This window comes from Chamaea fasciata, unplaced genomic scaffold (genome assembly GCF_029207755.1).
Source record: "Chamaea fasciata isolate MVZ Bird 193981 ecotype frontalis unplaced genomic scaffold, bChaFas1.0.hap1 SCAF_9, whole genome shotgun sequence".
Lineage (NCBI taxonomy): Eukaryota > Metazoa > Chordata > Aves > Passeriformes > Sylviidae > Chamaea > Chamaea fasciata.
This window is the reverse complement of record NW_027094094.1, coordinates 20,998,469-21,023,428: the sequence shown is the minus strand read 5'-3', so window position 1 is coordinate 21,023,428 and position 24,960 is coordinate 20,998,469. Positions and strand designations below refer to the sequence as shown.

Genomic DNA, 24,960 nt, shown 5'->3' with positions numbered 1-24,960 from the left:
TAGTCTATCAGTTCAAGAAAACTGAAGCTGATTTAACAGGCTTCGAAGCAAATAACAAGAAAAAGAAAATAAAAAGTAAACCTCAGAGCAGACCATAGATGCATCATCTATCAATTTCCCCCTCCCTTCTGTCAAAACTCAAACCACCTTCTCCCATTTATGTCAAGAGTCAGAGGGTGGCAACCCCCAAACAATGCTGCTTATTTCACTCTCTACCTGGGTGGTACAAAAGCACAACTATTCCATGTCTTTCTTTTGCTACTTCCAACTTTTTTTTCTATGTTCTACTGCGATTTAGTATCTGTGAACTTTGTTTTACGTAACTGATTTTTCAAGCAGCAATTACATTGACATCTTAGTATTGCAAATGAAATTAAAAAAAGAAATTATACCAAAAAATCCTGCAGTGATGTTAACATCTCTATTAAAACAGTTTGTGCTAAGCCTAAACGTAGAACTTAACTTGAACTGCAAAAAGAGGAACAACCAACTAACACTACTCCAAATCCAGTTCCTGAACAGCAAACATTTTATAAAATCTTAACTGTATTAAAACATCCCTAAACAAACAAGCATTATTAACAGCCAGTATATGCATTCCAGTCCAGTCCTGATTTCTGTCTTTTCTTTAAATCCAACATTGATGATTATTTTTTTTTCCAGGAACACTGTGAACTCCTCACCACATCTTCATTTATTTATTCTTCAAATAAGATAAAAACTTTGAATGCATTAACAGCTCTGAGCTTAGCAGCAGCAGCCCCACATTTGAAAGATTCAACAATGACAACATAAGCATGCAGACAGCTTGTGGATAGTAATGCATTGCCCCAAGAGGTCCTACACCTACAACTCACTGCAAGCTCCTACACGTGGAGCCATGATGGAGCCAGACAATTAGCTGGCTTTAGGAGTAGCCACGCAGTGCACAGGTGTTTCAGGGCAGCTCCCAGACTAGACCTTGCCTGCTCCCAGAGCCTGAGTTCACAGCAGCTGAGGCAGATAAGGCATGCACCTGGAACTTTCTATCTTTTTTGTTTTGTCCAAAAAAGAATTCAGTTTATGCGCTCTCAGATCACTCTACAATGGGAAGTCAAGCAAAATAGGTGGGGACAGATGAAAAATTCAATTCAGAAGAAGAGGAAATCCAAACTAGACACTAATATCAAGGCACCTACAGAACACATTAGTTCAATCTGTCCATACAGCACCCAGATTAGCTAAAGACCTCAAAGGCTAATTCCCTGCTGTGTTTTTAGGATTACACATAACATCCATCTTCCCAATTGTTATTCCTATATGTAATTCCAGTGAGTCAGCTTAATTAAACATCCTTCATTTATGTGTTAACACTGACTTAGATAACATCCAGTCTACTTAAACAAACAAACAAACAAAAGTGGCATTTCAAGTCTGACTTCCAGAGCTGTAGAAACTATAGCTAGCATTCATTATACGTCACACCATCACTACACTTCCCCTCATCTCCCAAAACCAGCCATGATCTCACCCTTCCACTGGGAAGGACATAGAGGAGGTACGGTTATAGAGAGTGTCTGCCCCCAGGGTAGGGTACTTGGAGCAAATAACTTCCACTCTATCAGCACCAGAAAGGATTAGGGTAACACTGCTCTGCATCCTTGAAGACCAAGCCTATACTGGCTGATACCAAATCTATATTTTCAGGATGAAAGGGCAGGAAGAAAAAGCAAGTCCAAATGAATTCTTTCTGCTAAGAGAAACTGAAACACCAAGCACAATTTGGAAAGCAGTAAACATGCACATCTTGGCTAACAGAAATTTGCATTTTAAAGTATAATACGCTAATTTTAGATTGTTTAGATACATATATAACACTCACAAACAATTCTTCAAGATAAACACCAGTTGAAGTCTGTACTTAATTCAATCAAATGTTCTTCATTAGGATCAAAGTTCATCCAATTCAACAAAGTTGTTTTAAATAATGCCAAGTACTCAGAGACAAGTCATGATGCAATATGCGAAATTTCCCTAGTCTGTTCCTTCTCATTGCATTTGTGGATGTTTAATGCAAAATTTGACATCTGCATAGGCCCTCTCCTGCCTCAGTTTATTAAGGACTTAGTAAGGAAAAATAATTCATTTCATTCATTGTCAAGATACTGCTTGCAGGATTTTCATTCCTTCATTCAACCAGCATACCAATTCCAGCATGCTTCATCTTAGATCAGTTTGCATGCCTGAAACTTCCAGACTGGTTTGATCTTAGTTAGTTTCTCTCTTATATTAAAAACTACTCTCCAACAGTCTGCATTTTCTTCCTATCAAGGCTGTTGTCAAGTCTGAGACAACATCCCTAAGGCTGAAGTTTTTAAGGCAGAAGAGGCAAGCTGTTTCTGGGAGAACGCCAAGACTTCCACCCTCCTCTTACTTGTGCATGTGTCTCCACACAGTGAAAGACAGAGCTCCCCCAGACAGGACCAGCCACAGCTCAGCTGAAACAGGACAATCCCAGCAATTCCATCTTCCACAAAGAGTGGAACAACAAGGTAACAAATGAAAACCAGCTTACAAATTTAACACAACTGGTATATGGAGAACAGATGAAGAAGAAACCAGGATATATTACAAAAAAAAAAATAATCAGAGGAGCAGTATAAAAGGCCAGTTTTCACCCTCCTTAAAACACATCCATAAAGGGTTCTTACTCTTGCAATATAGAGCATTTGAATAGTATCTCAAGATACAAGAGGTGACAGGGCACTAAGATGTAACCCTGAGTTTTAACTGCTTGTACCTAAGAGGTTGGAAAAAAAGGAAAAAAGAAATGATAGTTGGGAAAGAAAAGTTGAAATAAACGGATAACTGGAAAAAAGTTGGAGAAGGGACTTCCAATTATCAGTGACGATTCATGAATTTACATTATAAAGATACTGGAAACGAAAGCATGAGGCCTGGACAGACAGTATCTTTAAGGAATTGTCTTTATTTATCAAATGAAGCTGGATGCTCCCAAACAGTATCTGTTTTACAAAATCCATCACGACTACTGTATATTATAAATTTTAAAAAAAGACATATGTTACTACTACATCTTGATGTTGAGCACCCTATCTATATTCACAGTCACACTGACTAAAACATGAGTTTGTGATGTGTTACTTCATTACACTCAGAAAATGTATCTCTAGTAATAAGAATTTAAGTGAGGCAGACCTATGACACACTGAACATGAGAACTCCATGTGGGAATGTACCTAGAATTTCATATTTCTTCAAACAAGGGATCATACTGCTTCACTATTTCATACAGAAGCTAAACAGCATAGCAGCAGTCACATAATGGAACATAATGACTCTTCCACATGCAGACCAAATAATCAAGAAAAAAAAACCTTGAAAAACTGAGGTGTATCTGGAATCACATACCTAGCTACAGTAATTCAGAAATTTCATTCCAGCTTATTGACACTTTTTTGTATGGCCTGGTCATTTTTGAGCCTATAGTAAAACAAGAAGAATTTGAAAAAACCTAGAGAGGTGAATATTGTCAGGTTTTTTCCCCACTGTTAAGTAATATTATTTTATAGTGACCAACAAAAAAATGTGATATAAAGCATTATCAGTGAAATCATAAAATACATTAATCAAATTCCCTTAATACCTCACAGAGACATGACATTGCCCATAAACATCCACAGAAAACTTCCAATTTTTAATTCCAAGAACACAGATTCTTGCAGGTATTTGATCTTGCCGATGATCTCAGTTTGTCCCAGGAAGAGGGACACAAAGAAGCATGCAAAGGTAATTTTCCCATTTTCTCTTTCTGAAACACATCATCCTCAGGTATTCAAGAGATGAAGAAACAAAAATATATCACAGTAAAAGGAGTCATCCAGCTTATAGGGCTGTGTATATGGAATAAGATTATCATTGACCAAGATCTTCACTTAATTTTTAAGCATTTTAGGTCCTTTTCAAAGCTAAGCAATTTTTAAAAACTTCAGCCAAGTGGAAATTCCAAAAAAAACAGTACAGGATCTAGCTGCCCATTTGTTGTATCAAGTGGGAAGAGTTACATATTCCATTAAACTATTTAAACATAACGAAGTGGATTTTCAACTAGAATTATATTTCTTCTCAACCCTCAGTGCAAGAGGAATGGGTCCATTATTCATAATCCTTTTAGATTATGTCCTAGACATACTTAGTCTAATACTTGGCATCTCTTTTCAACTCCTACCACCTACAATATCTACCTGCTTCAAGCAAGCACAACCTTCAGCCCAACAGACACTCCAAGCGTAAGATCAACACCACTTATCACTGTCATAAAAAAACTTTCACATGAAGCTCCAAAGTTGGTCAACTCCCTGTAAACTCCTGTACTTCAGCCTCCAGCAGGGATTCCCTGCGTCTTCTCTTGCACCCCTCCTGGCTCCAAGAGTCTCCATTTTGATCCAACAGTACTGCAGCATGTCCCTAAGCCTCTGAATTTTTTCCCAGACTTCTTTCTCCCAGAAACAGTGTCAACACTTCAAGCCAGCTCCTCACAGTCTAATTCCATCCTGCCTTATCCCAACCCCGTTGTGGATCAGAGCTCTAGGAAGAGAATTGCCTTCTCTTCATAGCATTACCTCATGTGACTATACACTTACTGTTACCTCAAAAGTTTAAGTTGCCATGACAGATAGATAGGGCTAACATCTACAACAGCAAGTAAACACAGGGCTGAGACAGAAAGGAAAGAAACTAACATAAATCATATTAAATAACTGCACCAGAAAGAAGACTGAAATCTACACCTGTTAAAACAGAGACTTTGGGACAGGTTATCTAACAACAAAAAGAAATTTTTAAAAAGGGGGAAAAAAAGTTAGCTACTCTTATATTAGAGAATTCAAGAAATAAAATGAAAATTAGAACTCCAGGACAGATGCAGCATAAACAAACTAAGGTCTTTCAGGGGCAGATGGAACAAGCACAGAGCTTCTGATTGCAGCAAGTAATGAACATATCCAAGAAGCAGCTTCTTAATATACCGGCTGAAGGCAAAACTGCCTCTAATTAAGAAGCCTGGTTTCTTAACAATGCGTATTCTATATTTGCTATACCAACAGCCTTACTTCTCTGCATGTTCTTGAAGACCCTTCACAGTACCTTCTCACCCTCATTCTCCCCACTTCCTCCAGCCCAGCTGCTTGGCTGGTGAAAAGGGAGGCTGATTTGTGATTCCTTGCATTGTGGTTGACTGGGTAGTGCCCACAGGCTGTTCCACTCCATCAGGCAGGATCCTGGTGTCTGTGTGCCTGAAAACATGTCTGTGTTCCACCCTCCTTTCTCTACATGCAAATCTCCTCTTTATCAAGCCCCTAACTTGCCTGAGACCTTCAGTAACTTCTTATCCTACACATTTTCTCTCCCCTGTCAAACACGGTTATGATATTGCCCACTGATCTTAAGAGTTACTAGAGACAGACACAGAATAGCTCAATTGGTAAAAGAGGCAGGCTATAAATACACAAGAAGGTGTCTTGCCAAATCTCATAATTTCTTCTGAAGTCAGGACTGACAACAGAAATAGTTTTCTTAGGTTCTTGGGACTTTCTTCCCCTTCCTCTCCTCTCCCAGGCCTCTTAAAAAATTTACTCCAATTGCTCCAGACAGATTGAAGTATGTGAATGAAAATTGAAGAGAAAGAGAGAGCAAGCACAAAAAAGCCCCATTTTTAAGCCATCTTATAAGAAAATTGGAGTATGTTTTCAATTGTTCAAAGCACACTCAAAGATGAATTTCAAAAATTTCTAAAGCCATTTTAACACTCAAATCTCTAGCTTATCAAACTGCAATCTTTAAAAGAAAGCGCACCTTTTCAAGTAGTTATTTACTTCTTGAAATGCAAATTTGTAAGAAGAATTCATTTTCTCCACCCTCAAAAAAAAACATGAAGGGCTTTCAAAAGCTGATTTACTTTCTCATTTATACCAGGTAATGCAGTATATTTGCATAAAACAGTCAAAACTTTTTTTTTGTAATGTAATAGGTAGCTAACTATGTAACCCCTGCCGTTTTAAAAGACAGTCCCCTCGTTAGGAAACCGTTCAAAGTGACAATTTCAGTAGCTCAGCATCTCTTTCTGGATAATTAGATGTATTATGAATATGCAGATTTCACACAGCTGATTGGCTCAAATGTATCCCATTCCTCAAGAACATCACCTTCCCTACAAACAACTGTATCACCAAAGGCAGGCTGTCATCCAAACTTGTATTAAACATTCATCTGCAAAGCTGAAATACAGATCACACCAGACAGAATTACCTTTGCCCAGCCTTCATGAAGGCACAGGTTGTGGATGACGATTTTACTGCTGGTGCTGTGACCTCTATACATACCTCCTATGACTTTCTTGCAGCAGATCTTCACAAAATCTTTTGGGGGGACGGGTGGAGAGTTGATGCCATCCACATTATCACAGAAAGTAAACTAAATAACATAACAATAGCACCATCCAGTGGTAGTATCTTCCCTTTGAGATATTCATCACTCAGAACACTTAGTGTGAAGCCACTGAAGCAACTGCAAAACAGGTAACTAGGGCACTTCCACTTCTAATCACAGTTTTTTGAGCAGCCAGCATCCCAAGAATAAAAGGATCTTGGTAGGAAATGCAATACTAGCAAAGAGTTTGAAAAGAGCAACTGCACATACAAATAAGGGGGGGGGGGGGGGGGGGAATACTGAACAATGTAACAAATATTAGGCTGTGCTACTTGCAAATATCGCAACGTCTGTAACTCAAGTTTATTCCCATACTGAAACCTTCTAACATGTTCACTTAGAGTTGAAAGTACTTTTACCTGAACTGGACTGCTTCTTACTGTTTTTTGGGAAGAGAATTATTCAGTGTCTTCTCAGTATATACTTTAAAATTAAAGACCCGAACAAAAAGACAACCTTGGTCGTTTCCACTAAAAAATATATTTCAACAACTGTACCCTGTATATTTTACACCTGCTTGTTCCTCCCTCTGGTTTTTTATATTTATAATAATTTAGGATTTTCCTTTCTATTCACTCATTTGATGTCTTATTCCCTCACAAAAACAAGTATTTTATATTTTCAGTACCAGAGTGGTAACCTTTATTCATGGTAAGCACCTGTGGCAGAGACAAAAGAAAACCCATAAAACGATAAAGGGGGAAAAGGCTGTTGTACACTAATTGCCAACTGCAATAACCAGAACAACAGAAATAATGAAAGTACTGGCTTTAAAGACATTTGCAGGGTGTTTAGCTCAGAGCAGACAGTAAATAAACAATCACAAAGTTTAATAGTTCAGTGTCCAACCCTTGACACAGGCACATCTTTTCAGCTTAGAAAGGATTCCCATAAAACATATCTACCACTAACACGTGTATGTGGACAACTATGATGGAATGATTTTCTCTTCATCGTGAAATGGGATATTCACACTGCTAAGTTTTAACAAAGCTGCTGTTTGTTTCTAAACATTCTTATAGCTGCTGCTGGAATTCTAAACCAATTTTTTTTTTTCTTAGAAATCAAGAAATCTGTGCAGGATAATGTCCACAGACAGGAATCGGTAGGCTTATTCACTGATGCATACAGACTGATATATCACTGTGGCTGCGTGCTAGAAAGGTTAGCTCCAGAGATCACCTACTTTTAGAAAAGTTCTTTAAGTTTGTTCAGGAGTTTTCACCAAATCTGTAAGATAACTTGTCACTGCAGCATAAAATCACAGTGTTAACTGCTGGAGTTGCACAGTTTATTTAAATACTCAATTTCAACTTAAAGCATCCAACGTATTTTTGCACTAATACCAAATTTCCCAAGATCTTTTTTTCCCATATACTGGAAGACTGTGATTCTGCCTTCCTATCTTTGACAGTCTAAAGACAAGACTGGACTTGCACACATCCCACTGAACTAAATCAAGGACAAGCAAGATAGGAGAACATATGTGTATTCAGGGTTTTTTACACAGATATTACAAATAAATAACTGAAATTAGGTAATGCCATTATATTGCCACTGTCTGTAGCTCTCTTGTTATTCCCCTCACAACCAGAACCAGTGACATCAGTTAAAGAGACAAGATCAGGCCAGGACTGACATACTGGGTGCAGGGCAGTTCAGATGCTTAACTGGCACAGGGAGTGTATGTCCATCACCTCCCACACACCCCTGCACTCGCCTGTATAGTGTCTGTGTGTTTCAGCTGCTCAGCAGAGACACTGGCATCTGCAGCTGCAACTGCACCAGCTGACTCATGTGACCAGAAGGTACCACTGAATCCCTTGCAGCAGCTGCACTCCATCTGTGATCACTGGTTTGGGGACAGAAGCTGCAGTGTGTGTCAGTTGCTGTTTCCACTTCTTGTAAACAAGGTCATCTGATCATACAGCCACAACAGCATCAGGGCAGGAGACCCCCTTCAGAATAAGCAGACGGCTCCATCGTTCAGGCACACAGCTTCTGAATGTGCAGCAGTTTTCCCATGCAATTTAGAGCCAGCTACATTCCCTGTCTGCTTTGGCCACAAATCCATAAAATTACAATCTTATCTGGTACAAAGCTTCAAGAATAAATCAATTTAGATGTCTGAGAGATGATTACACAATACAATGATTATTGAGCTATATAAGTATGTAGATTAGATGATACTTCCTGGCAAGTCTTCAATGTTACTCGTGAGCAGTAGGAAAGCAAAACAAACTTATCTCCCTGCAAATGCAGAACTGCACATCCATACTGGACACATATACTTAAGATTACTAGACAAGGGCATCCAGATGTCCTGATTAAATCAGATGGTCAACTTCAGGTGACCTCTTCCACCACACTACTAAAATGGCTTAAGTCTCAATATTTTCCTCACACACAGGCTTCTCTGTCCGCTCTGTTTTTGCCTGTAGGGGTGCATGGGTGCACAGCAAAAATCCACACTCCCGTTCTCTTTGCACACAGCCTTGTCCTACACTGGCCTGGCTCCCCTGCTTAGAACCATTGCCTTTTTACCCCACCACAGTTCCCATGCATTCTGTAATCCACACAGCTCTCTCCTCACTGCTGTGGACGATAGTTCTCTGTTCCATTCTGCAAGCAAACACGTCAGTGGGAATGAAGCAGCACACCATTACAGGTTATGTAGTAAGATTGTGCTGTCTCCACATGACATCTTACTATTTCCAAACACCCTTAGCGGAGGCTAGAGAAATATCTGCCAGGAATGACAAAGATGCATCGCTAGCTGGATTGGGGGATTGAAACAAAATGATCTCTTGAGGTCTCTTTCTACAGTTGTACGAAAGAAAAGGCAATTAATGGGCAGCTACTAAATTATTTTCACACAAGCCATTTAATCTGCTCTGATAGACGACCACCTTTAAAATCGCAGAATTCACTATTCTGAGCACTAATTGGTACTCTTGGGGCTAAGTTTAACACAGAGAAGACTGAATGGGCAATAGAGACTTATCTATTCTCTCAGTTGCTAACAAATGATACAGCTTATTTTATGTTTTATTTGTGGTGCTTACATCTCTAAATGAGGATACTTTTAGAGCCAAATTAGCAAAGAGAGTGATACTGCATTAACTGCTTTGGAAACAGAATATCTGATGTGATTCTGCCATTTTGATAATAGGCTAACAAGCAGGACATTGGTGCAAATTCTCTGGAAAGTCAATTCTAAAGAGTTTCACTAAAAAAGACAACTTTAAATGACAAAATTGAAGTCCCAACACAGGAAGAATTTATAGCATGTTATTCATTGCACCCAAATGTCAGAAAACAGGACTATGCTAAAATAAACCTCATTACCTGATTATTTAGGAAAAATGCTGACATTATACTCTGACTAAGTCTCTCATGGAATGATGAAGAAAAAAATACACAATAACTACACATGGTTTATTGATTCAGACAGAGCAGGCAAACACAAGTGCCACCAAGAAATAAGTCCTATTCTCAAAATCCTAACAGTTCACAAAAGCCTGAAGCTTTTCAAAAATCAAATGAAAGGTGTCTACATTTTAAAATTCAGTTATAGTGTATCTTCTGTTATAGTAATTTTTTTCACTAAAATGCAAACATATTGGAAGTTTAAATTCTCCATTTACTCTCAGGATTATCAAAGAAAAATTACTAAGAACTAAAAAATGAATATTTTTATTCTCTTTGGCATTGGCCAGCTTTTAGATAACCATTCCAGCAACACATTAAAAACCAGAACAAAACCAAAGCTGAGTTTAGAGAACAGATGATCACACTCTTATTCTGGGTTTTGCAATTTCATCTAACCAGTTAACATAGCAATCTGAACATGAAAGATGTTTGTGGTCTAGCATTACAAAACAACCCCACACAACCCCCACCTCGTTCAGGTGTATCCCATCTCAAGCTCCAACTGCATTCACATGGAATCCACATTTCTTACCTCCACCGGTTTTTAAGAGCCTCAATGAAAGCAGGTAAGCCCCCTCTCCTCAAGCTTTAAAGCGTTTAAGCAAAAAGATAACAGTGCGCTGTCAAGTCCTTTCAAGTAGTTAAAAGCTTGAGACATTTTACACCTTTTACAGCCGGTTTCAAAGAGCTGCCACCAAGGTGGCTGCTGGTCCCTCAGCCGGTGGCACAGCCAGCACTGACCGCACCCTGCGCCGGGGCTTCAAACGGCGCCTCCACTCCAACAGCTTTGATGTTGTGTCATTAAAATCGGAATTAAAACAGGATCTCCCAACAGAAGATCATCTGAAGGTTCTCTTTCACACACAGTATACTTAAGGCAATAAAATTAATGTACTTCCATAAAACGGTTGGGTGGGTATTAGCTTTTACTCTTGATTCTGGTGCTATGCCTACAGGACTGTGAGCAAAATGCATGTAGGAAATACAGTAAGAGACTGAAATAAAAAACACACGTTAAATTCTCACTCTTTGTTTCAGTATATGCAATTCTGGCCGTGCAACTTGCAGCTTGAAGTTAAATAATTACTCTGACAGCTCAAAATCATCCCACAGCCATCTTTAACACATACTCTTTCTAAGAGACATTAACAATGTATCTTCTAGGCTATTAAAAGGTCACATTAATATTTTCTAAATTTTAGGAAAATCCCAAGTTTAGGGCTACAGTGCATAACACAAAAATTAATACTCTCAAGACAGATCTTGTCCAATTCTTAACGGTGCAATAAAGATGCAGAAACCTTAGCTACCTTAGCTAAAAAGCAGCCATCCCAGGAGGTTTTGCATGTTCTATAGCACAAGACCACATCTTATTCTAAGAGTGCACCCCATTTTCTACTGGAAAGAAACCACTACAGTCATAGAAATAATGAAGCAATATGGAAAAAAAAAATTCCTGCATATTCAAAACTCAGTCTTCAAATACGTCTGCCATTGCACACAGTCCTGTCACTGCTGCATTAGCACCACACTTCATCAATACCAGGAGTCAGTGCAGTTCAAACCTTAACACCATTTATTAACGTGTTGTAAAATTAAAAAAAAGTGCCAAGAAAAGTCATGAGCGAAGTCTCCTTCTGGACAATCATGTCTTACTGACTGCCCAAACTGCATTTACTGGGAATGAAGCCCAGGAGGGTGCAGGAAGGTGCTGTCTGTGAAGCCTTTGCTATGAACATTGGGTGAGAGGCAAGCTCAAGTGCTTTAGAGGAGTTCAGATCACTTGAGCCTTCCGAGTCCAAGAGTTCAGTTCAGGCCTGTGGGTTCTCTGCTCCGTTTGTGAAGGAGGGTGAGCTCAGAACAGGCAAGCAAAAGGAAAAACCTTATTTCCTTGCTTTAAAGCACGTATGTTTAGTGTACACTGAGGAACAGTAATCACTGTCAGGAATCTTATCAGGAAGAATAACTCGGCCTCATTAGCTCACTACACAGAAGAACCAAATAGGTGGTCCATGCCAGTCCACCTATTCCTGCACAAATTGTCAAAGTAAGAAATCTTTATGAGAGATCAATTTAACTCAACAACCAGTACCGTCAGAGTTCCTGTTATCAATGAAATTTGAGCTGGAATTACCATTTGAAATATTACAAAACATCTTTCCCTTGAAGGATCTTTTGATCTCTCTTCTGTACCACCTATGATATGGCTGTGGTAATCAAAGCAGATGACAGAAGAAAACCTCTACTGAAGGTAAGAGAAGAAAAATGAATATACGAGATTAAGAGCAAGACTTCAGAAGAACAGTGAAACTGACACCAGGAACTTTTAAGCGAATAAAGTTTCAATCCTTTAGCGACTGTTTTTGCACCTCATAAGTCACATACATAAAACATTTTGGATTCTCCATTGCCTTTCATATCCATCCTTCTCTTTCCCCTCCAGCACTCCTCCTTTCCACTACCATGGAAGTGTAGCACACAACAGCCTCAGATAAGCATCTCAGGCTACAAAACCGAGCTCCCCAGAGCAACATAAGCCTTGTTCTTAACTGCCAGCCATAGCTATTATCAGAAGTTTTCTTCTATTTTACATCAAATGAGCACTGTGCCATACAAGAATGAATTGACACTGATTTCCAGGAGCTGTTTAACAATAGAGACTATTCTAATAGAGCCTTTAAAGCCACATAGCAAAGTTGGGCTTTAATGTACTATACGTACAAAGGAACATGAATAGAGGCAGGAGGCTCAAATAAAACACTGTATTGATACATAAGCACAGTTTTAAAATACTGATGCAGTCTGCTTACCACCCTGTACAAGTATTGCGCAGATTACTTATTTAACATCTCCAACAGCAGGATGCAAAATGAAATTACACGCTAAAACAAATTTGAAATTTTTTATTTTAAATTTAAGCATATGTAAAGACTGCTCCATGAAAGAAGTTAAAAATATTTCTGCTATAACTTAGAAGCTCGACTTCTAGAAATTTTATGCAGGACTGCCTGTTACCCAGATTTTCATGAGCTGATTTCTCAACTGCTAATTTACACTGGTGCTGTAGGTCAAAATAATTGCAGGAAGGGTGGACATGCAGAAAAATGAAGGAAAAAAATACAGAGGGAGGAATCTTTAATAGAAATTCTGTAGCTAACCATAAATCATTCTTTTTGTACAGCTGACTGATGCTTTTATGTGTGTGTGTACCACACAGAAGTGATAGAACAATTCTAGAGAAATCAAACTGCAATTTAAAGTAGTTTCTACAGAGGGAGCCAACAACTCAAGGAATTGAATTAAGAAAACATTCCAGATCAGCACAGAGCTCTTCCCCACCATCAAGCTCATTCCTTACATTTATAAATTTCTCAAATATCCACAGCACATCATCCAGATTTTTAGTCTACAGAATTCCCAAGTACATAATGGAAGTTTAATTAAAGAAGTGTTTAATTACATGTCATGGAACAATCAGAGTCAATATAAACAGAATTTTATTTGCTTTGGGAGAAAGCAGAAATTTAAGAGACTAGTCATTCTAAATTACTATTTATTCGTTAAAAGAGACATTTAAGAGTTTCCTCTGTAAAAATTCTAAAAATATTTGATTTTGTAAAAATGAGTATCAATTGCACAGTAGAGATTTTTATTGACGTTTTCAGACAAAACTCTATACCAGAAAACAGGTCAACATGATACAAGATCGAAACAAAAGTGAGGAAGAAATCTAAAATAATATTGTGCAAAGGTGGGAGCCGGCAAGTTTTTTCATGAATCTGGGCACCTTGTTATAACTGCCATAACAGTTTTCCACATTAATTCATTGCCAAATCATATTTCATAATATATGAATCCACTCAAATGTAATTACAAGTGAGGTGGATTATATCAAGTAACTCAACATCTGTGACAGGTTCATATATCACCTCATCCATATAAATCACCTATATTGTCAGCATATATTGAGAAGGCCAACAGAAACCTTAAAGCTTCCTATTTCCGATATTTTAATCTCTCTTCCCCCGCTTCCACAAACAATTTTTTACCCTCTTTTTTAGCTTTAGGGGGAAAGAGGATGTATAAACCAAAGGTATTTTAGAGAGACTTAAGCCCAAGAGGACAAAAGCTAAACCCAACACACGGGGAAGGATTTCTGCGAGTGTTACCGAAGATAAACTGCCCCCTCTAGCGGCACAGAACACTCGGCTGTTTCCAAAAGCGTCACACGGACGGTCACATCCCTTTGGTGACCCAGAATTCACGTCTCTCTCCCTGCAAGTTGATCAACGACACACGGTTGCACTCTAATTGTGCTTGGGGTCGAGTCCTTTAGCTGTTGTACTGAAGTACTGTGACAGACAGTGACAGACACGGGGTAGCCCCCCGCCCCCAAATACAAGGAAACTGCCCTTCAACATTCTTGTGACATGGTTCTAAACCCTTGGACATCCTCTAGCTCTCTAATTTACCCAGACTACTTCCAAATCCCTACTGGAGCTTTCTCTAATTTTTCCCAAGCATCAGAGGCTCCCTGTAATTCCCAAACATCCCTATAATGATTCCAAAATTGACCCTTCCACTTAAATATCTATCTATCTTGCCTAAGCAAAACCAGAAAACACACACACCACCTCCTGCCAGATGTTACAGGTAAATCAAAACTCCATCAGTCATCCAAACAGCTGTCCTCAAATTTAAGCGTCCCTCTCTCCCTTGTTGAGTTTCACTATAAAAAATCGCGAGTATGCAGGTAAAAATGAAATCCCTCTCAGCTAAATGAATCCCCCTCAGATAACTTGCAGCAGAGCAACACATCTGCTCTCTCCCTTCTGACCAACACATCAAAAACTGACTGAAGAGAAAGCTGATACTTTCTTCCTCACTTCATGCTCTTGATCTCTGGAAAAGAAAGCTTACAAAATCAGCAATAAAATGCAGATGCCAAATTTCTTAGTCTCTCCTTCAACTAACTTGCAGCAGTGTCCCATCACAGCCTAAACTGTTAAAAAAACAGTTTGTAAAACTGTTCAACCAGCAGTCAGTCAAAGCTGCACTAAAACAAGTGCTCTGAAGCATTGCTTACAGACTCAGTGGTACCACTGAATTTCAAGCAATGTTTTTAAAACTCACAACTACTATATTTTAGTCGCCTATATTCATACAAGCTAGTCAAGCTACCAAAACTTAGCTCACAGCCCCTAGCCCCAACTCCTCTGTCAACACTTATTCTACACAGTGAGGATGGATTCTGTATTAAAGTATTCCTACTTTAATATCAAGACAACTTAGATCACATCCCATTGTTTGCTGCACCTAGCCTCAATTTATTCTTGTAAAAATCTTTTGATATGGAACTACAGTTAAAAAAAAAAAAATCAGCCTAAGCAACAGGATACACAAGTCAATATTTGGCTAACATGACCTTCAGTTAAAGCCATTCAGTCCAATTCTGAGAATTAAAAATAGAAACAATTCTTGTAAGGGTCTTGTAAAAGGACGATATGAAGAGTCAGGAGAAATATTTCTCTTTGTCTCAGAGTTTATATTTTTTATTGTTCTTATAAGGAGAAAAAAATATATGCAACAATAAGGCCTCACCAACCTTATTACATCCAAATTTCCCTAGCAGTCCTGCACGACTCAAGAGTTGAGGGGGATTAGCTGGGTTAGGGAAGGTGGGAAACATCTGCAGGACATCCCTTAAGCCACAAATGTGTACTTCCCCTGTAAAACAACAGTGCAAACTGAAGACACCACTGTGGCCCCACCTTTGTTATTCTCGCTGCAGAACAGCAGACTCGCCACTGAAAACAAGTGTGTGGCTCATCTGATTCCCTACAACATGGGCATGGCTTGGCTTGGTCACTAGTGCAGATGGCCCTAACTAATCTGCCAATTTGACATGGAAACAGGCTGAGCTGCGGGACAGCACCGTCCACTCTTTATGAAGTACATTCAGAAACTGATTCGGGTGGGGAAGGAGTAGATATTTCCAGCTAAATTCTGAAAAGAACGCATATATGCACAAACTTAAAGTTTCAGTGCTAATAAATTCCTGTTAGATAAAAGAAGAGTAAACAAAATGAAAAGACAAATTTAGAAGGCTGTTACCAATGAAGTGAATTGAAAGCAGGGATAAAAAAAGGTGATCTTTCATACCTTAGCACTTAAAATAGAAGTTAAGCATGATGCCATGCCTGTAAACCAATGCCAGTCATAGTGGCTGTACTTATCTCTAGATAACTAAGACTCAAGGACTAAAGGATCAAGCCAAGTCAGGGTAGCAGGCTCAGTTACCTTTGGAGATAAGGAATTCACTACTGAACAAAATTTACATTTTTATGAACAACAGCTATACAGAAGTATCTCTGAGTAACTGAAGGGCATTTGACAGTCAGATAAATCACCATGATGGATTTTAGATGACGAATGCCAAAAGAAGTCTTCTTCACTACTAGGGAACAATTTAAAAGCTGCTGATTTCAAAGACTGAAAGATAAATTATTTTAGGTAGGAGGATTTTAGTAATATGTAGAGACTAACTTTGTATTTGACTTAAAAACACTATGACAGGGTCAGGAGAATACCTTAATTATAAGGGCATTGTACCTAAGAATACGTTTATAAACACATCAGTAACTATTACCCTAGTGGTAAGTTGTCTTGCATGTTTCCTAGAACTGGCGTTTCTTTTAAATATGAAAATCTACTTAAACATCAGAAAAAGTTAACTAAGTATCTAACAACTCATCTAAAAGTTAAAGCAGAGAATTTAGCTTGACGGACTGAAAGTGCTCCGAAGTTCAACAATGTGCAATCTGTTGTGTCCACATGGTCCAAGGAGAAGAGTACACAGCAATAGAAAAGTTCCAAAGGTCTCTCCTGAAAACAACGTGACACTGACCTACAGGAGTTTTTCCCTGGTCAAGTATCCAGTGACATCCAAGATGACAAGATCAGTAGCAAAAGCATGTTCAACCTCTTTCATTATACCCAACAACATATAAATCATCTCAGGAGCTAATGCAGTGTGTACAACAAAACACCAAAGAATGTTTTCTGTTGCAGCTGATTCATGTAAATCTTGAGTTTTACTGAATTTTCTGTATTATTCAAAATTTAATAAAGAACTACTTTAATAAAATTAGCTCAACCCTCCACTTAAGAAGTGACTACGCTGCAAACATATCAATTACAAACAGGCAATTAACTAATATGCAATATACCTAAAATAAAAAGCTGAAAGATGACTTAACTACTTCAAGTGAAACATCTCACATCAAAAGGTTCAGTTTAATCAGTACCTATTGAACAAATAAAACTTGTGTACACAATACAACATGTACTGTCCAAAATACATACTGCATAAGATTTACCTTGTGTTTAACCCCTCTGCATGCTAGTACTTTCAACAATTCCAGCTCATAGCATCCAAATGGGTTAATGGGTTAATCACAGCTATGCTGTCCATAGGTGTTGTATCATTAGAGAGTGTGCCCTGCATAAAACCAATCTTATCTACTCATCAAAGGCAACTCCTGTCGCCTGTCTTTTGCCTGGAGCTCAAGCAGTTTTAATGTCACAGGTACATTACCATGATGTACTAACTTAAGTTAAATGTCTTTTTCCATCCTCAGAAAGAACATGGGACATTTGGTTAGTAATTCAATCACTAAAGCTTTTGGAAAAAAAATCTTTTTCCAGAGGAATTAAATCCTTGTTACCAGAATACAGTTTTACTGCTTGAAATCTGTGACCTTACTAAAAACATCCAAACTTTTAACGTGGGAAAATTTGACAGCTGTAGATGTGAATTCATCTGAAACAGGTACATTATCTTGCACGAGGATAAACTGCACAAGTCTTTTGGGTGTATCATGAAATAATGCAAAATAACGCTAATGTAGTAAAGGAAACAGACATGTACAAGAGCCTAAAGTTTAAAAGAGTAAAGAAAAAAGGGGTATTCTTTTTATATCTCAGCATGCAGATGAATACAAAATGAACCAAATTCCCCACTATCCCTACCCTGAAAACAAGAAAAGTGAAAGTAATCCTACAGATCTGTATCTAATTTAGAAATTAACATAGGCATTAAAGATGAACACTTAAACGGGATATTTAAATTGCATTAGTACCAACTGCAGATAATAATAAAATAAAAAGAATTTTTAAAAGAAATGAATGAAAAAAGATCTTTAAATCTCTTTTTGCAATACTTAGTCTTCAGACAAACTCTGCAATTTACAGCAGACAGTACCAAACAGCAAAAGCTAACATTTTTGTTTCAGGTATTAAACAATGAGACAGGTATACACATTAAAAAGTATGTAGGTAACATGCATGTATATCACCACATAAAAGCTTACAGTTCTTTGTGCTTGTCCTCTGCCAAAATTTGGTCATTTGGCTTCAGCCCATACCTTGGGGAAAAAAAAAAAAGAAAAAAGACAAAGCAGTTACTCACATGAGAATATGGCCATAAAATGTAGGTTTATAGTTTCAAATTATTAAACTATGCATTGTCAATTCAGACATGTCAGGTATTGCAAAGACAGTCACAAAACTTTCTAAAAAGTTATTACGTGTTTATCAAAGTAAACTTAACATCACACAAAATTTTGCTTTATATCATGGCCTCAAAGTCTACTGGATGCTTTGGCTGACTATCTACCAAAAACCACTGCACTTCATACAATGAACCATACATTGATCTTGTAATTAGAATCTGACAAAACACAAAAGGGAATATTACAGACAATAGAAACACTAAATGTGGCTGTAGTGTTTCTCCCTGTACCAAATAAAACTACTAAAATAAATCCCAAAATAATCCTGTAGAAAAAATATACTTTAACAACAGGTTATTTAGGAAACCTTCCGCAGTCCATATAAGCAACTCCTGATGAAAGTGAGTGCTTGAGAGAAAGAAACTTTCTTTGCTAGCTTAACCTAATAGTTGATATAACAGAATAGGTGGCCAACACTGCCTGATCAGAGGGAAGAAAGAATGCAGTCTCTGCCAGGACAGCCTACTGCCAGCCATGCTGCAGCCTGCACTGCCACTCTCTGCGGAAAACTTTTAAGGAGCGACCTCACCTCACTTTTGTTCTGCCTCAGAGCAAAATCTTCTGACATCTCAAAATAAATTGCTGTAGTATTCTGTGGGGTTTGGTTTTTTCTCTTGGATTTGGTGGGTTTTTTGGTTGATTGGTTTGTAAGACAGTCATTCATAATGTAAGCAGCTAAAAGTCAAGTGTCCATTGGACAGCTCTGCAAGTGGCTATCTGCTCACACTGCAGAAGGTTGCCGTTGTCCCTTTGACCTCTGTTTTTGTTCCTTGCTCTAGACAGCTGCAGAACTAGGAGTTATTCCTCCTGAGGAAAGATTCTGGTCACCGACAACTACACCCAAGCTATCTTGCAAAATGATTTTTGTCTGTAACAAATTGGCAAAATATTCTCTATTCCTTACAGCATTTTCTGATGATACTCTTTGGAACTCATATTTTTCAGCATCCATTCAAAATGCATGCACTGATGCCGGACACATTCCCAAGCTCACTGGTGCTTGCTGCATTCAGACATACAAGACACTGACTGATTGATTTTTACTGTTTACACATGCAGAGGCTGCCCCAGGTTATTTGCTACAGTATCATGCTGACTTGAACCATTTATCCACTTTGCTGATAAATCCTTGGTGTAGACACTCCTGACCAGGATACAGTGCACTTCATCCATGTTCTCCTTCCAAGTGCAGGGCTCACGTTTGACTCAGGGTAAGCAGGGTTTCCTGTACAGATGCAGGTCACTTGCTTTAATTGCCCAATCTTCTTCATACTTTACCATCTTGTCTGTCTTTAAGACACCAGTTTTTACTGTTACAATCTTACATTTACTTCCAACTTAATGTTTTCTTTAATCAACAGTATCAGGCTCTTTTTCTTATATAAAAAGTGTCTAGCCCAATACCAGTCTCTTCACAATGCTGCTACACCTCCCCAATATCTCAATTTGTCATGTCTTAATAAGCATTTCACTGATAGCAAATACTCATGTATCAGAGAAAATGCAAGGAATTACCACGAAATTCTACAAGGAACATCTTTCAGAAATGAAAGGACACTATATCTTCTTATGTAACTTGTCATTTGACTTAAAATGGAATCAGGTCTTTGTCCAAAGGATTTATCTGGCATGGACAGATACACTAATATGCAATCCATTTTTCAAATGGAGTTCATTTTGTTCATTAACAAATGTACCCACAGAAAGTCACATACATTCCTCACTAAAAATTAAGCCGTGTGCTTTTCCTCTACCAGTAGTCAGACTACTTCAGCTTCAACTGAATACAATTTTCTGTGCTGAGAAATAAAATCCATCTTTGAGCTTTTCAAAGCTTCCAGAATCCTTGTTACTACACTTTTTTTTTAAACCACAGTTTTACCCCCACAGTTATTCAGAGGGGGAAAAAAACCCAAACAAATAAAATCTGTCACTACTTATTCAGCCTAATACGTCAGATACTACAGAAATCATGTAACCTATGGGGAATGCTGTTCAACAGATATGTGATTTTGGGTATGTTACTGACACACCACAGAGGGGCTGGGAGGGACACAGTTGCTACCCCTAAGATTTGCAGAATGGTTCCTTTGGTGAACCTCAGCTTACACAATCTTTTTCACCACCACCACCACCTTCTTTTACTATGACAACATTTTTTTCAAAATATTCTTCCTTGATCCCTAAAGACATTGCTTTGATAACAAGTTGTCAAAGAAAACTTCCCATAAAGGGACATGGTTGTAGAGTTCAAACTTTTATGAGTACTTTACTCATTAAGATGTATATTATATTTCCTACGCAGCTGCTGAACTATTTAACAAATTTAAATATGCAATTAGCACAGTGAGCAGCTTACATAATATTTTCCCAACATGTGCTTCATAGGCAAGAGTGGTAAGCACCAGTTGGGTCTCCGTAACTGATGAAGGTTAGATTTGCCAGAATTTCTCCAAAAAACATTTAGGAGCTAAAACTACTAAGTGCAAAATTGAAGCTAAAGATAAGAAGTCAAAAAATTTAAAATAAGGACATCAAAACACTCTAAGCAACCAGAAAAACAAATTGTGTATATATTATAGATTTAATTGCCTGATATTAAATTAGTGAGTAGAAGAGAAGCACATATGCTATGGAAGTAAGCAAAGGAATGATCACAACTTCATTTTTTTCTACTCTGAAATTTGAAGTTCAACACAACCTAGAACACAAAATTATTATTATTATTATTATTATTATTATTTTCAACTATGTAGTTGAAAACTGTGATAGTTTAAAAATGGTAATAATCTCTTCAGCACTGCTTGCGGTCCTTAAGAGTAAAAACACGCAAAAGGGTCTACAGCCGGACCATAGATAAGTGTCAAAACACGCTGCAGTACCTTTCAAAACTGATACATTTAAGCCCTTTGATTTGTCCTTCACGAACACTTTATCTATTGGAAGAGTAGCCAGTGCTCCAGACACCCCCTTCAGAAGGGCAGCTATCCATGAAGCCGGGCAGCAAAGGGTTGGAGTGCAGCAATTCCCACAGTGCACAGCCGCCCTGTACGTGGGGCTGCGCAGCTGCCGATACACACACCCGGCCCCTGAGCACCACAGCTGCTGCCTTCTGACACACGTCACTGCACCCTGGGCAAAAAACTTCCTGGTCTGACAGCAGCTGCTTCCCCAAAATCAGTGCCTTAGGAAGTTTCTTAAGCCATAGCAGTTTGGTTTAACCTCTAGATGCCATTGTACCATGGTCACTCCAATATACCCTATTCTAACTGACGCTTAACTGATGCTGCGTCCCAGCTACAGAGACGTGCTAACAGAAATTAGAATTCTATCATCCATCTCTAATGACAGTTTAAACTGTAAGTTTCACAGTGCTGTACATTACCTTTTCCAGTGTCAAGACAATTCTTCCAGACATTATTTCAGAAAGTATTCTTTCTGACCTTACAAAAAGACATGTTTACACACTGAACTTACCAGGACAAAAGAGCAATATCGTGCCCCTCCATTTTGCCAAGAAACAAAGGCGCAACTAATTATAAATTCACTACTGTAGAAATCTCAAATATTTTTCCTCTCTGCAAGCCTGAAAAAAAAGTAACTGACCCAGACTAAAACATTATTGTAGGCATTCTGAGGACATGGTATTTGCAAGTCAGATGGTGTTGAGGAAATTTGCTCTAAGTACGTCTAAATATACTCTATGAAAAAAATGCCAGAGCCACTTGGAAGAGATCTATTCCAACAGCTAGAAGTACAACTCTGACCAATACATTCTATTTGGTTACTACAGTGGTAAGAAAACGCGGTATATTCTTTGCTTCTTCATGTACATGACTTGCCTAGCATTCACCTGCAAGTTTATCATCTCAATTTCAATTTCTGCAGAAATGTGTCATTTTTATTACATGCCTGTTTTTCATTTCTTAAGCAGACCAGAACTTCCAAGTCCAACTTCTGCAATGCAATTTAAAGATCCTTCTAAAATAGTAATCCTGCAACTCCAGGATTTTTTATTTCCCAGTTCCTAATACAAGACAGAATGAAAATTCATGTACTTGGACAGCAGTGAGCATTTCTAGTAGTACTTTTAATGTAACAAACAGCCACAAGGCACAGCTCCCTTCAGGCAGCATACAATTTCACAAAGCCTTAACCAAATTAAAAAGAAAACACAGCCTGCACTAAATAGGCACTGCTGAGAAACACCAAACATATATATCAAGATTTACTCTGTCAAAGATCTACTCTATCTAGTCAGATCTACTCTATCAAAAATTTCCTGACAAGACGGCAAAATTTACCTGTCCATAAGCCCAAAATGAAACCGGTCACGAAGAAACGGGTTTAAAAAATTACAATAGATCTTCAGAGCTTGAAAATCAAGTCACCTTTCAAAATTTCTGACTTGAATCCACTAATCTAAGCAAAACCTTCTATAGAAACAATAAGTAATAATTGCAGAGATATCAAAATGAAAATCAGCACATATGTGCTGCTTGGGCCAGAAGTGCCAAGATGAAATGCAGACCAGCCAGAAGGATGTATGAAAAACTGCATATTTATGACAGTAATATTCATTATTTTCAAGAATATTTGTGAAGAACAAGGCACTAGAAATAAAAGGGTTTTCTCTGCATTAACCATTAATATGACAAGTCAGCAAAAAACCTCCCTATATTTAAACTATTTCCATGATACAAAGCTGGGACAGTAAAGCACTCCAGGAAGCCCTAAATATGTATCTGCACAGACATCCCTCTGCTTTGGTTGATGTACAAATAAATACAAACTTCTTGCCTCACTACATGGCTCTGACTAACCGTGCTCACCTTTAAATGCACTTGGGCTTTGCTATTCCGTAAGCTTATTGTATTTGACATGCTTTGCTGCCTTACTGCTTTAAGTATTCCCCAGATTGATTAAAAATTCAATACATGAAAGGGCAGATTTCCAACGTGTTCTTTGAACTTTGCAGAGAAGTTATCAAAAAAAGAACAGAGTGTGATTTCTCCTACAGACACCTACCACCCATTGGTAGCATTAACTGGACAAGACAAGGAGATTTTATTTATACTAGGCTATGCTTCATCAATAAAAGAAGAAACCTTTTAAGACAGAGCTCTGCAGAAGCATTTCTTCATAAATTTTCAAAGAAGTCATTAAGGAACCTTAAGGATTTCCCTATAGTCTTATTGTATTTCAGATTAATCTAAAGAAGGTTGCATAAGAATGATTCAGCAATTGTGTCACTTCAACTCCCAAGTGATGTTAAGGCTACCTTTACTGGTCTAAAAAAAAAAAAGGCAACACAATCCTTTTTTTTCTTTTATTTTTTTAAATTATTTCAATCTTGTCAAAACTAGAAGGAGGCGTCTTTGGGACATTGTGTTCATGTGTCCTTTTTCAGTGTATATTGACTGATTTCTATGCAGTTCTCACGTCCCACGAGATCATTCAGGTCAGAAACAGCCATGTGTGAACCTGCTACAACCGTGCATCCTCATGAGCATTTACAGGCCACTGCGCACAGCAAGCCCAGCTCACAAAATATTTCTAATGCATTGGATTCAGGGGGGATGGGTACAGAAGGTCTGCCTGTTTCTCAGGTTCCATCTGCAATTTATCAGACAGAGTAAGTAATGCTGCCATAAGGGCTAACTCCATTTCTTCAGACTTGATCTATACAGAAATCAAAATGCAGTAAGGAAACTGCTCTTCCTACAGTAGTAAAATAGCACTTGAAGGATTTCTGCATTTTTGACAAGGCTGCAGCTGCTTAGAAATTTCAGTTAAATCTAATGTAGCCTTACTCTTCCAATTAGCCCAATAATCTTTCCCATGCACACAAATACAGTGTGAGTACCATCACTTGTACGTGTTTGGATCATTACTTTGAGCTTGCTAAACCAGATTCTAGGGCTGTGAATTTTCCAACTCCAGACGAAAACAAAATATATCCACATACCAGCCCAATTCATCATGGACCAGATGAAACCAGCTAAACCAAATTAAAGTTTTCTGTGACTGGCAGATACAAGGACCTTAGTCCAAATATTTAGGACATGTTTTTTCCCTCCATTAAGAAAAAAAATACAAACCCCAAAAATAAAGGCCTTTGATTTAAATTCTGAAAGTCTCACTGTCTTGCCTGACTTGTGCTGTTTTTATGCCACCAGTTTAATACTTTTACTTGTTTTTTCCCTGTAGATTCCATTGTTGCTTAATCTCCCAGTTTCACCATCTGAAATGCACCACACTCCATTCCCTCAAAGTTTCTCCCTCTCTTCAGCCTCTCTCCTATTCTGTAACAGGGCAGCTGGTCCTCCCTATCTTTTCACATTCCTTTTTAGCCTCAAGCTGACAGCAAAACAGAGACTTTTTCTACACTAATTTCCGGGTTCAGTGACAGCTCATCATTATTTACTGTTACTTAAGGATGATCTTGTAACAGGTTAGACAATTTTAG

The 24,960-nt window shown here is 38.2% G+C and overlaps 1 protein-coding gene across 2 annotated transcripts in view; it reads right to left on the bottom strand.

Moving 5' to 3' along the window:
* The window catches only part of ADK (adenosine kinase), a 273,191-nt gene that overhangs the window by 220,346 nt on the left and 27,885 nt on the right, over nucleotides 1-24,960 (bottom strand). For both annotated transcript variants that reach the window (XM_066191457.1, XM_066191456.1), the window contains exon 3: nucleotides 18,291-18,344. In XM_066191457.1, coding sequence (XP_066047554.1) covers nucleotides 18,291-18,344 — 54 coding nt within the window. The remainder of the gene's footprint in view (nucleotides 1-18,290; nucleotides 18,345-24,960) is intronic.